A 14,349-nucleotide genomic window follows, 5' to 3' on the forward strand; every position below is an offset into this window, starting at 1 on the left:
TAAGAAATTGTGTGTTTCTGGCTTTTCCTTAGTGAGAAAATAATTTTGGAATAGGAGGGAGGATGCAAACTAAAATGAATTTTTAGTCCTGTTACGTCTGTTTCCTATATTTGAATAAAAGAGGTTTATTGAGGTACATTTTACAATGTTTTCATAGGCTCTTTGAGAACTATTTTTCCCCTCGAGGATGCATATTAGCATGGGACTGGATAGCCAGAAAGTGGCTTAATGGGAAGCTAAGCAGGCATGAATGAAATACTGTGTTTATCATGTAGTTATCCATGAGATGCATGTCATTAACTTTCCTTCTGTCTTTGCAAACACAAATTAGATCCCAACACAGGAGTTAGAGTGAGGTGACTTGCAGCTTAAAAAAAAAAAAAGATCTTAAAACTGTCTATACCAGTTAGAGATCATATGTCATGATCCTATAAATATCATTACCTCTGTTTCATTAAGTACTGGCAAGTGGGAGCTGCTTGGAAATGGTGATGTGGGATGATTTTCAGCAGTACAATAAGATTTTTTTTTTTTTCCTTATGTCAATGTAAAAGCTTGGTTTTAGAAAAAACATGACATAAATACTAGATAGCATATTTCACAAAGCTTAATGTTAGGGCTGTTGCCTCTTTGGCTGCCCTGTGATGCTTATTGAGGGAAAGTTCAGCATGGATCCAACTGTAACAAAAAGAGCCCCGAGCTTTCCAGCTCTGGTACTAAGTATTCCTGTTGGGAATGCGTATGTTAGAGAGGGGACAGCGCCATCAGGCTGGAAGATGCCAGTGCAGGCGGAAGGACATTTTCCGCCATCCATCTGTGGTTTATGTTAATGTGGATGCCTTGTTTTCGTGCTGTGGTCTGTCATTTCATGCAGAGATATGAATGGACACATAGTTCTTGGTATGATATAGAGTCCTTCCTCAGACATGCCACATACAGCTCTTAAGTTGTCTTTCACTGGAAGGTAGTGGTGTTCCTGGTTTTTTTATCTTTTCTGTTTCTGAGAACTGTTGTTTCGTAGTGGTTGCAGAACTTGCCTACTCTTAGAGGCAAAAATAACAATGCCTCTTTGTGCCTTCTCATGAAGGCTCAGTTTTTTGATGAATTGGAGTCCAGCACAGGTCTGCATCTTGTCAGATGACATAGCTGGTTCCATACTTTCCTCTTCCTGATTCCAGCAGCAGTCTGGGTTGATGGATCAGAGGCATATTGAGATTAATTCAGCTTCATGACTGCAGTGTCTGGTTCCAGCATTCAGTGCCGTGTATGGTCATGTCTTCCCACAACCCTCACTTTATACTCCACGGAATAAAATTTGTCCCCATGTTTTGGTGCAAGCAGTGTACTTTTTGGCATGCCTGTTAACTAATTTAAAAAATAATGCTAGTGTGTCCCCCAAACCAACTCTCAAATGGTCCCTCAGACTTCAGACAGCTCTGTGTTGTTGTTGGTCCCCAGCCAGCAGTTAAGTACTATGTGGACAATCTCTCTGCTTACAGTGGGGAGGAGACTTGCAAAAAAAAAGTAAAACTTGTGGGTTGAGATAAGAGCAGTTTAATAACTGAAACAAAATATAGTAATACTAATGTTAAAAATAACAGCAATAATGATGGTAATGAAGACAAGAGTGAGAGAGGCATAAAGCCCAAGACAGGCAAGTGATGCATAATACCAATGAAGTGGTGCTTACCATCCACAGACCAGTGCCCAGCCTGTTTCCAGACAGTGATTAGTCCCTCCCAGCCAACTCCCCCCAGTTTATTTGCTGAGTATGATGTTCTGTGGTGTGGAATATCCCTTTGTCCAGTTCGGATCAGCTGTCCTGGCCGTGCTCCCTCCCAGCTTCTGGTGTACTTACTTGCAGAGCATGGGAAACTGAGGAGTCTTTGATTCTAGGCTAAGAACTGCTCAGCAACAACTAAAAACGTCAGTGTGTTATCAACATTTTTCTCTGCCTAAATCCAAAACAAAGCACTGTACCAGCCACTAAAAAGAAAATTAACTCTATCCCAGCTGAAACCAGGACATTATGCTGTTTGTCTTTGTAATCTCATTTTCAAGTCAGACTTCTGGATGTTACTGGCTTTCAGTGAACTTCGAGAGTAATTCATTGTAGCTGAAGTCCCAGCATAATATGTGACCAGACAGCAGAAAATCTTTTCTTCTGTTGGAGAAGTCAGTCATGAAACAACTTACTCTCTTACGCTTCTCTTACCCAAGCGGCTATCCCTGGAGCAGGAGAGAAGGTCAAGTTATCTTTTTGGCAGTTCCTTTTCTGTGATTTTGTGCTCAAAGGAGACATATTAGATGTGAGAGCTGTGAAGGGAAGGTTCTGTCACCCTGTAGAAATGCTGTGCTGTGTTCTGGAGGGGATAAGAGAAAACACTTGTGGAAGGGGACAGAGATGTCCCTCTTTCCATTGTTACTACTGATTTGAAATGTTATTACTTTTGGGTTTATTTATTTGCACTTTCCCCCTCTCCCCCACCCCTTTCTTTTTTTTTTTTATTTTTATTCCTGGGTTGTTCTGTGGTGGCTGATTCAGTCTGGGCACAAGAGGCTCTCTGTGACTGAGAATTGCTCCTCCAACTGTATGTCTGTGGGGTCTCTCACCTTCTTCTAGATGACAATTACCTTCCAGGATCACATCAATCATTCAGTTGTGTTATGCTTCATAAAAGCATTGACATGTGTTATTGCTTAAAAACAATAATTGCAATTCAAATATGCTGGATTTTTGTAAAATGTTTCAGGAGATGGTAGACTGTCCCTCATTTGCAGTTTATTTTTTCAGAGGTGCAAACACACTGGCAGTGCTTCCAGAATCTTACATTTCTGTCATGTCTTTAGCTTTTTCCCTTTCCTTTGTGAGTAGGTGAATGATATTTATTTTCTTCAATTTCTTTTGTGGTGTTGAAATCACTTTGTATCCTCATTAATCATAGGGTGGAAGATTTTCAGCCTTGAATTCCAGTGCCATTGATAAATACTGTGGTGGAAAATGCCCTAAGCTAAAATGTAAATTTTCACTTTCTTATGAATTATTAAAGGTAGTGCTGTTAGTATATGAAGAATTAATTTATAGATAATGATGAAGAATGACCAGTCTACTCTTTGCTACATTTAAGCTAGTGTCCAATAGATATGCTTTTTTATTAATGAAAAAATTACTCCTTTGTCTGTACTACAATGAACATGTTTTCAGTGGGGTGAGACTTCTCTGTCTGCTTCAAGTATAAATAATGGTAACTATGGTTGTATGTAAATTCTGCCATAAATATGAGGAAAAAGTGTGAGTAAAACATTTGTGGACCCTTAACTTTATCTTATATTGTGAAGGGGGAGATATTTAATAAAGTTTAATTAATAATGTATTTCTTGTTTTTTGCAAAATCAGATGCATTTCAAACCATATTTTTAGTCAATTTGTTGCTGGCAAATGGTATCAAAATAATGATATTTTACTTCAAGGCTATTAAATGGGCAGCAATCTGCCCAATATAGTAAAATCTGACAGTAAGCTGTTATAATGAGCGTGAGTTTGTGGCATGTAACTATCTCTCTCTCTCTCTCTCTCTCTCCATATATCTATATCTATATATCTCTATCTCTCTATATATATTTGATGTGCAGAGTACTATTTAGCTGTAGCCATACAAGGAAAATTTTAGGAAGAGAGGAAATAAGGGAAATATACTCATGTTTGCACTAAGTAAAAGCAATTATAGGGCTGTTTTCTGCCTGGGCATTTTTTTTATTTTTACTATTTTTCCAGTGTGGGTTGTTGTACTTGATTTGGCTGGTATTTTTGGCATTCACATCAAGCCACTGGAGCTTACCTGATGTCGCTTTCTGTAGAGGATGAAGGATGCATGGGAGGAGAGAGCCCCAGAGGGCGAGATTAAGGAGGAAGATTTAACGTGTTTTGTTGCTGTCTTTTGAGATAATGGTCATGTTCAGTCCCTCAAAGTGAAGTGTACATACTCAGTTCCTTATGACAGTGCACTGCAAGCACGTTACCTGTTCAGAGCACTGGATACTGCAAGCTTGCTGCACCAGTTTGCACCCAGTATGTTTATGTAAACATGTATGCAGGGGCTAAAATTGCACATCTCTAGCGAGCATCACTGCAAGACAGGAGGGAAGATGGGAAAAGTGGCATCTTGCTCTTCAATCCCCTTCATAGAATCTCTGTCTCATGCCGTGGTTTAGACCAGAATCTCAGGTTTGCTCTTAGACTATTAACTCCTTAGCTTTGTTTTCTCTATACAGATTTTCTGAGCGAGCAGTCCTATTGGCTGCATGATTTTTGAGTTTCGTGGGAAGAGTTAGACTGACTTAACTAATACCAGCCAACTAGAACACTCTGTAAAACATAGCTCCAAGTAGTTGACAAAGTAACAGTTATTGTATTCACTTAGGCAAAATATTTATTTGATCAAAAGGAAGAATTTTAATATTTGAAGGTTTTAGCAGAATAAAATATCTTGACATACATCTTCAGAATGTTTGTATGGCATCCAATGTGATGTTGTCTCAACAAAAAAAAAATCCCACAACAAAACAACAACAACGAAAAAAACAACCTAGGAGGGTGTTTTCCAATGCTAGCAGCTATGGATTATATATTAATTTTAAAATCAACTTTCTTATGGCATTTAGAAAGCAGTTACTTTGCTTGCTGTGATTGAGGTCAGAGCTCACTGATAATGGTACTTGTGATGCCTGAGTTTTTATATGCTCTTCTGAATTTTCACTGCAGACTTTCAGACATTTTTGCTGTCATGGGAGGCTGCATCAGGTAGGGTGTCTTTTTGGCTTTTGGGTGTGTATCTGATGCCATTTCCTTATAGCCTCAGTTTCGATGTAAACTTCTCCTCTGGGAATTCAGATCCATTCAGTATATATAAAACTTTCATATGCAATATCATACCTTTCTCCGTGCTGTCCTCTGAAATTTAACAGCAGGCTCCAAATTCTAATGAAGATTTTCTCACCTTCATGTTTTATTAAGGCTCTTGTGCTTTGATGCTTGGGATGAGTTCAGGTGAATAAAGGTGGACTCAAGTCTTGTTGCCTTAGAAGCATCTGAATATTTGCCATTTTTCCAGTGATTTTGTATTGCTTATCTTGCTGCTTTGTTTTGCCCATTTGGAAACATGATAAATTAAGGTAATAAAATTTGTGCTGTTGTTTCCCAGTAAAGCACTGATAAGCCATAAGAGCCTATGATTTTTAAAGCATGTTTGTAATTATTTAATTGTATAATTCTTTGTAAGACAGAAGTGGCAAATAGGATTTTAACAGGGAATTAGAAATGAAGCACTTTTGACCTGTTAAAAAGAAACAAGAAAATGTCAGCTTTAAAAGAGGAAGAAGTTGAATGAAACTTCTATAGCCTTGGGACTAAAAAAAACCACCAAAAAACCAAATGCAAAGAAAGACTACCACACTTAGCAATGTTCAGTCTTTAAACCTAACTTATTTGCTGAAGTTTTTAGCAAAGTATTTTGGTAAGTGCAGCCTCCCTTTGTCACACCTGCCCTTGTACAGCCGCTTGAGTTTGTAACAGAGTCTTTGCTGGTTTTTTTTTATTTGCCATAATTTAGGTTATTCTGATGTGGATTTGATTGTTTGATTTATGAAAATTTTTAAATTGATCTCTTGTTTGTCTAAGCAACTGTTTGTTATATTGCTGAAACAAAACCAAAACCAAACCCTTACATCTGAATAATGCTGGTGGTATTATAAAGTGATACCAGACGTCTAAAGTCATTACACATACTTCAGAAGCTGACAAGACATTTGTGTGACTGGATGTGTTTTATGTTAATATTTGGTTCAAGGCTAAATTTTCTAAGTGCCTTTACTTACTAGGTACCTTTGCCTATTAGATCATATCACCAAATTTTTGCTAATTTAGGATGTTATCAGAGTTTAAGTCTTATGCTAGAGATCTTCTTTCTTTTGTTGGGCAATTCTATATGGAAATTATTTTTGTCAAGAGTTCTTTAGATTGAGGTGTGGGGGTGGGGTTTGGGTTTTTTTTGTGTATTTGTTGGTTTGGTTTTTTTTTTCCCCCAGCCAAGTATCTCAATCATTGAAAGGATTTTGGTACAGCTATGTAAATGTAGCATTTTAATAGTTACTCTACTGCTATTTAAAAGTAATTTAATGGTTGAGTGTCTCACTGTCATTTAATGTTTATTATGGAGGACTTTTTTGTGACGTAAGGAAACATTCCTCTCCAGCTGCTTATAAAAATGGTTTTCAGAATGGTTAAGTGGATGAATGTTACTAGGCTACACTCTAAACCACTTGGGAATTGAACTTTTTACTTGGATCCCTGTCCAAAGGAACCAAACATTTTTAAAAACTCCAGAACAGCATGAGCTGGTGCTGCTGAGGCATTCTGTCTGTCCATGACATTTCATGCTTCAGGGAGAGCCAGAAGTGAAGAGTTGTGACTTCTGGATATATTTTCTGAGAAGAGCATCTCCCGATGATCTTTGCTTGGGGTGGAGGCCATTTAAGAAATGCAATGTGTCATTCATAAACAACCTTCTGGTGCTTGTTACAAAAACCAGCACAGGGCTGCTTTGTTCAGGGATGAAATACTTCACGGTCCAGCAGGTTGACAGCCTCTATTTCAAATGTACTGTGCATTGAGGGGTCCTCCAAAAGAAGAAAATGGTCTGATAGATAACACTGCAATGATCAATGAATTACAGTATAACATTATTTGAAGTGTGAACCCGTACGAACAGGTTTCCTGAAAGCATGTAAATTGTATCAATAATTAAAGAAAATACCATTTGTGTGTGTGTAAGGTTAAATCAGCTACAATTGTTACTATCGTAATATTAATGAAGTGGATGCTTGCAAAGCAGTTTTTCTTTTTTTCTTCCAGTCGGTCTTTCAGTTGCTGTTGGGAAGTATAATTGCCTAATTTCCCAGGATTGCTATGTAAGCTACTGATGTTGCAAGTGTCTGCTTCATTGTCTTTTTCCTCTTTCTTCCCCCTGCCCCCACAAAATATGCAGGAAGTAATTTTGGCACTGCGAAGGATCTTGCCGAAGAAATAAGATCATTAACATCTGAGAAGGAGGGACTGGAAGGACTTCTCAGTGAACTGTTGGTTCTGAGTGCCAGAAATACACGAAAATTAGAGAGAATTAAAGATGATTACACCAGACTGAAACAAGAACTTGAACAAGGAGAGACAGCCTTTGGTAAGTAGTTTACAGATTGTTACAGCTTTTTGCTCAGTCCTGATCTCCTGGAGGTGTGCTGGGTTTGATGCATCATTCTGCATTTCACAAAACATAGTGATTGTTTTGAGGAAAGTCTGGCAATGACCTAGATAAGCAGTATGTTCAATATCCTCTCAGCTGTTTCCTCTGGAGTTGGGGGAGGCCGTGGGGAACAAGGGATACTCCAGCAACATACCACTTTTTGAATTCTATCTTAGCCCAGTTCTCAAAACCTTTTTTTCCTAAGCCCATTTCTATCATGGTGATGTTGGCACTGTGCTTGTATTCACATACAGAGGAACATGTGGTCTTTATGCAGAAGCAGTAGATGTGTCTGGCTGTGACTACAGGAACATGTTTAGTATATGTAACTAAGTGTTTAGTGTGTACATACATAACACATTTGGTGGTGGGTCTGAATGTATGAGGTGCAAGAGATTCCTGATTATGAAAACAAGAGTTCTTGTAGTAAATTTGTGTCTGAGGGGGAGTTTAAACAGCTTGCCAAGTGCTGCTCTCACACAACTATGAGCAGTGTGTTTGGGTTGTAGTGTCGTGGTGGAACTGGGGAGGTTGTCTGCCATTACTGGGAAAGCTACTGACAGATTATCAAGTAGCAAAGTCATTCCTAGACTTGACTTACTCTCTTGTCTGCTCTACTCCTGGAGTTGAAGCAGATAAAATGGCCTTGCTGCTTGCTTGAATGAAAAGGCTCAGTAATATTTGATTGACTACAAATGTACAGTTACTGTAATTACCTCTAAACAATTAAATATAATTCTGAGAGCTATTTTAAATCTCTAGGATTTTGAGATGTCTTTCCTTTTTCAGGATCTTATGAGCAGTAGGTTGGGTGAAGAGAGGAAGGTGCCTCTGTTTTAGAAGCACATGAAGTTTCTTCATAGGCAAGTAGATAAGTAGAGCTACCTTAGACACAAGATGATTTGTAGGCAGCTGGATACATCTAAGACAATGTTTTAAAAATTGATAAAATCGTATATATACACACACACTTCTAGATAAGAACTTGCTTTCTTAGAATCTAGATAAAATTAAAAAAAAATTCCTCAAATTTGGTGCTTTGCGATACAAACCCAGAAATGCAGATGAGGTAACGCTTCTTCTTTCCTTGGATTTTCAAGTGAGTTGAAAAGGGTTCTGACCTTCTAATCAGTCCATATTGTTTCTCTCTTATTTCTAGGACGATTAAACTTCCTATAATACACATGTACCTTCTCATTTGTGTTTTAGTTCAGCAGGGTTTTAAATAAAGCCTTTGCAAGACTCTTGCTGAAACAACAGAAATGGTATCAGTTTATAGACTCTTTTTCTCCTTTTGCATTTATATGGCTGTAAGGAGATACCTTCTTCACATGACCCCTACTGTACACAATTTGTGACAATAAATTTCAAAATACTGAGTGTTTACTATGTAGATTTTCTTTTAATTTATTGTGATTCTGTAGGCATAAGGAGAAATCTAAGCTTGTGTTAAAATAAAATGCTGTCAAGTAGATACTAGTCAGAGCTACATAAATTGAAACCTGACATCTTCCCTTTTCGTTGTCCCTGACTCTTTACACGTGATCTACCCTATTTTCTCCTTTTAAAAATGGAAATATCTGAGAACACTAGCATGGGTTTGATACCAACACATTTAACTGAATGTAAGCCTTCAGATATACTCTGGAAAACAGTATGCAGATGATGTCTTGAGGAAGAGAGGCCACCTTTATGAAACAGTGCTATTTTGCACAGCACTTTTATGTTTAGGGAATAAAGCATAAAGAACTGGAATACAATTTTGTTGCCATTTGTTTTTGCTGTTGTTTGAAAGAACTGGAGATAATTGTGTTGGCTTTGTCTGCACTGTGAAAGGTGTAATTTGAGTTGGGGTAGCTGACCTGACTTACTTCACAGCCTTAGGCCTGGTGTTTCATTTATGCCAATAAAATCTGTGTTGCTGCCTAGAAAGGCAGTTCTGCCTTTTTTTTCTGTGTTCCTGCCCCAACCCGTATACTAGGTCAGGGTTAGGGTTAGGTCCTATACATGTCTATTTCTCTGTCATCTGGCACTTGAATTGTTGTTTTGTGCCTGTGAGCTTCTTGAAAACTTACTTTGATTTTTTTTTTTACTGAACATAATACTATTTTGTATGGAAAATATAAGACAAAAAAATTAAATGTTAAAATACGTGTGTATGTTTGTCTTTCTCTTGTGTATAAATTGGTCACCTATTTTTTACTTCATTAATAATTGTTGATTTCTCACAGTAATGCAGATATAAGGAAGCAGACATCAAGGGAAGAGACTTAATCACACAATAATCAGAGCTGGAATTTTAAATAGGACACATCATTAGCATGTTAATGAATTTTCTCACTCTGTGCCAGCTGCCCAAGTATAAAAGATATTGCAGATGTAGTGCAAAAATCAGGCTTGGCTTACTGCACTGAGAGCTGTCAGTGCTCCCTATAAAGGAAATTTGATAAAAAATACTCTCATATTTTTAGAGATGCTCAAAAATATGTTTTTCATGTTGGATAATAGAAGCATTGACAAGCAACGCTATGTATTAGCATTTTAGGATGAATAGCACTAATTTGCCCTTTAGACATTGACTTTCTTCTGAGGCCGTCAAAACGCTGCTATAAAAGTGATTAACTTTTATTGTCATTTTGCAGATAGGAAAGCCAGAGACTTAGAGGTCATGTAATTTACCTGGAATGGGGGTGAAACAGTTTCCCAGTTGATGGTCTAGCATCAATCCTGATTGAATCAATCACTTGCAATAAACAAGTGAAACCAAGTGGTGCTGTGATTCTGTGTGAGCTTTATATTCTTCTGGACCGCATGACATGATGGTTCTGGGAAAATCACTGAAGGTCTTGCGCTTCATCATTGAGCAGACCTGTCTTATAAACTCAGAAGGTTCTGTCGTGGCAAAGAAGAGAACTGCTTTCCAGCCCAAAACAACTAGACTTGCGTTCCAGACAAGTGAAGCTTAATTAATTGCCTGTCTGCCAAACTCTTGGATTCTGCTTATAAATCCTGGCTTGGGTTGATTGGCATTTGTAACCCAGGGCTGGAAGTGAAACTTACCCTCTTGTGGTTTTCTCACCACCAGTACTGATGGGTGAGTTTTCCTGCCTCGTCTGCTGAATTCTTTTCCTGGCTGCTCTCAGCCTTTTTCTGCCCCTGTTACACTTTTGGGAAAGCATCTCCTGTAAGTAGTGCATGTACACACACAGCTAGGGGGGACTGTGCTTCCTGATCTAATTGCTAGGTTGTGCTTGCCAAATCATGTTAAGTAGAATTTCTATACTGAATTAATTTCTGGAGGAAATATAAAATAAAGGCCTTCATGCACATGAAAACAGATTTTTAACCCTTTAAAAAAAAACCCAAAACCCCAACTACTATTTGAAGGCTGATATTTCAGTCTCTCTCCTCAACTCTTGTTGCCATCCTTGAGTTTTATTGTTTTAGAAATTGCTTGTGTAAGTCCTAAAGCTCTTACCAGCCTGCTTGTAAAGTCAGGCTTTCTGGAATTGAACAGATACATTTAATAAACAAGGAACTAGATGTAGCAGAGGGGTTTCTTGGGAAGCTGGAAATTTTTCGCACTCAGTTTTACTTTTTGTTCAATACACACACCATGCATGCTTGCACAGAATATTTCACAGTGTTTTGGCCTTTTAACAGAAGAAAAGCCTATCAGAGTCCATTTTTTAATCTGCTTTTTTTTTTATAAAAAACCCCAATGTTTTAGCTGTAGAATACTACTTAGGAGTGAAATGTTTTCAGAATGTACTTCAAAGAGTAACAAAAATTCTGCTATTGCTTTTATAGTCATTGTTCCAAAACCCGCATATTTGACTGTTACAGAGGATGAAATTAATTAGTCTAAAACTTAATATTGTGTGGACAGCAGAAAGCACTAGTGGTGCTGCTTAATGTAATACTCGCTATTACATACTGAAATATTTATGAAAAGAAGGTTCTGTGCTTCATATGCAATTGTATAGGGTGTGATTTATCAAACTATTAATGATCATTTGCTACAAAGCATTTTTATTCTCTTTCAAAGACTTTTTTCTGATAGGTGCAACACAGAAAGTCCTACAATAGAGACACGTGCAGTGTGCTTTACCGGGAAACCTACCATTTTTGTTTGTTTAAATATTTGTTTTTAATAACTGTAATACAAAGGCTTCTCTATTTCTCTTCACAACTGGTCTTTGGAATGCTATTTGAAGGTGTCTAAAGATTATCAACAATTTTACACCATTCTCAATTTTTGCAAAAAATACCAACTAAGTATGACATAAACCCATGTGCCTGTGACACAACCAGAATGATTCCATGTTTTGCGTTGCTGATTTTTCAGGTGGTGGTTTTAATGTTCTTTCTCGGTGCTAGTTTTTCTGCACCAAATAGGCTTTCTGCATTGTTTCTATAGTTCATCCTGTGTTTGAGCGATTATCTGATTCTAAATTGAAAAGCTGAACCTTTTTATTGCTTTTCTTTGAATAAATCATTAAGGGAGAACCCAAATGGTGGGTAACAGGTGGGCTTCCATGAGGAAGAAGCTGCTCTGAGTCTCGTAGTGTCTCCACTTCTAATTTGTGCAAGGTCATTACATTCTGCATGTCACACCTTTATGAAATACTTGCTGTCATTAAAGTGAGTGGTGAAATTGAATGGCTTATTGCTTATGTCTATGGCCATCTCTGCTTAAACAGTGATCCTCCAGGACTTAGCCAGTGGTCACTCTAGCTTTCACAGAAGGTGTAAAACCCTCGGTGGTGATGCAGTGCAGCTGGTAGCATCCTTTGAGCTGATGCTCCGAAGTAGCGCTGGGCAGCCTTCTGTTGGGCAGCATGGAAAAGTCATGTCCACACAGGAAAACGGAAGGATAAAACAACAACAACAAAATCCCCAAGAAGCCCAGTCTTGCAGAGCTCCTTTTGTGTTGTCTTGGGCAAATACAGCATGAGTAATTACCCTCTGCTCGTTAGTATTCTCTCTGCTGTTTCATTTGAAAAATTGGTGTTCCTGCATTTGCATGGACTTTCAGTGTTATGCGTATTCTGTGCTTGTTTGTGTATCACTGTTTGTGAACATGGGTCTCATTTTCTTGGCTTATTTTTAGAGCACTTGGGATCTTAAAAGTTAAGTATATGCATATGGATCTTTTGGTCTTACAATTCTGTAATGGTAGTAACTGCATATCAAATTGTTAGCGAGCTTTGAGGATCAAATTCAGACTAATGATTTTCATTCCATGTCAAGCTTCCACAAAAGCATCCACATCATCTTTGTTAAATAATATTTAACTATAAGTAGTGGAAGGGTTTTTTTTTGTGTTACGGAATTGCCTTTTTTGATAGATACTGTCAGTAGAATTTAGTAATGTAAAAGGAGTAAATTCTGCTAGGCATTTCCTGTAACTAAAATCTCAAACACATTTTTATTTTGGATATCAATTTTTGTCATGATTGAAAAGATTGGAAACCAGTATGTTTAAGTGTAATTAAGTTTGCCATATGTCTTGAGTCACCTGTAATTGTGTTTCTTATAATGGTGATTATAAAGGTCATCTTGTCTGATGTTGTTCATTTAAATATGTAAAATACTTTGGTTTTAACTTGCAGCATAGAGGTTTAGTCTGTATAAATGCAATGGAGGTATTAAATATAATCTGGCCTTTCTGTATAATTAGATGCAAATATGTGTAATTCAGAAAATATGAAATATTCAGGCAGCTTGAACTGACAAAGCAGCTTGGTTCAAAGCCCGCCGATATCTGTAGAGATCTTTTGATCAGGGCGTTTCTCTGTTGATGCTCAAAGGTGAACTTCTCTTCTATCTCTTTCTTCCAAGATCTGATGGGAATAATTTTATTGACATGTTTTCTATACCTGTGTAATACTTTTTAGACAGCAGTGTGAGGTAATTAAACACAGAGTAATAACTCCTGAAATGACCCAATACTGATGCTGCAGTCATGGAGGTGGTTATCTACCAGGTGCAAGGAATAGAGCTTGGTCTGAAGTTTTATGCTGAGTCTCTTCAGGGAATACGATGTCATCTTTAACTAGGATAAGCATAGAGACATCAAGGCTTTGTAATTTTCAGGCCAGAGGAACATAAGAGTGGTTCTGTTGGAGTCATGGCAGTGCAACTGAATGGTGAGAAGCGTCGCTGAACAGGTCCCTACTGCAATGGGAGATAGGCAACCTCCCCCCAAAATGCAGTGTGAGCGCTTTCTTGTGCTGGTGTGCATGCAAACAAGCAAGCAGAAAGTTCTGATAGTATTCCAGGCAACTTATTTCTTTACATCTGAAATGCTGTTGCCAGCTATATACACGGTGCATTAAACTTTTGGAGTGGGCGTCATATCACATTATTCTGGTTTGCCATCTCTGCTCTAGGTTTCTGCATTGCTCTGCTTTTTAGTTCAACTTCTTCAGCTGACAGCGATGCAACAGAATAAGTAGGAAGTAGCAACACAGATGAGTTAAATTTGGAATAAATGTGGAAATGCATACCACCAATTTTAATCATTCTTCATTCGATTCTGGTTCTGCAGCTGCATCTGCTTAGGTACTGGGCTCAGATTAAGAAAAAAAAATTGCGAAATCTCAATGCCTATAGCTGGTTTCAAAAAGAATGAGATGCTAACATGCCAGAAATCTAGGATTAAAAAAGAGAGAAAAAATAGTGTCTTCTGTTCATTGCCCAGATAGAACAGGTTCCCATATGCAATTCAAACTCCTTTAGCATGACACTAGCCCTGGTGACAACCAACAAACATTCTTAGTTTGCCACTTCAGGAGTTTGAATATATCATGCTAGGAAATTTGTAACTCTCTTCCTGATAGTATACAGCTGCTGTTTCTACATGTTACATTAAGAGAATTCCAGTTTTGTCAGAAAGATGCTGTGTCTGACTGGAGCTGCTCAGAGGCAGAAAAGTCTGTGTCTGGTGGTGGGGTGCTCAGAAGAGGACCAAGAAAAGTGGTGATGTATAGTGACACTTAGCAGATAGGATCAAATTAATTTTCAAGGAAAGGTAAATACTGCTTTCCTT

General features: G+C 37.9%; 1 protein-coding gene across 1 annotated transcript in view; it reads left to right on the forward strand.

Moving 5' to 3' along the window:
* Positions 1-14,349, forward strand: part of DISC1 (DISC1 scaffold protein) — a 189,585-nt gene that overhangs the window by 84,127 nt on the left and 91,109 nt on the right. The window contains exon 9 of the mRNA XM_082276713.1: positions 7,044-7,232. Coding sequence (XP_082132839.1) covers positions 7,044-7,232 — 189 coding nt within the window. The remainder of the gene's footprint in view (positions 1-7,043; positions 7,233-14,349) is intronic.

The sequence above is a fragment of the Coloeus monedula genome (genome assembly GCF_965178545.1).
Source record: "Coloeus monedula genome assembly, chromosome: 2".
Classification (NCBI taxonomy): domain Eukaryota; kingdom Metazoa; phylum Chordata; class Aves; order Passeriformes; family Corvidae; genus Coloeus; species Coloeus monedula.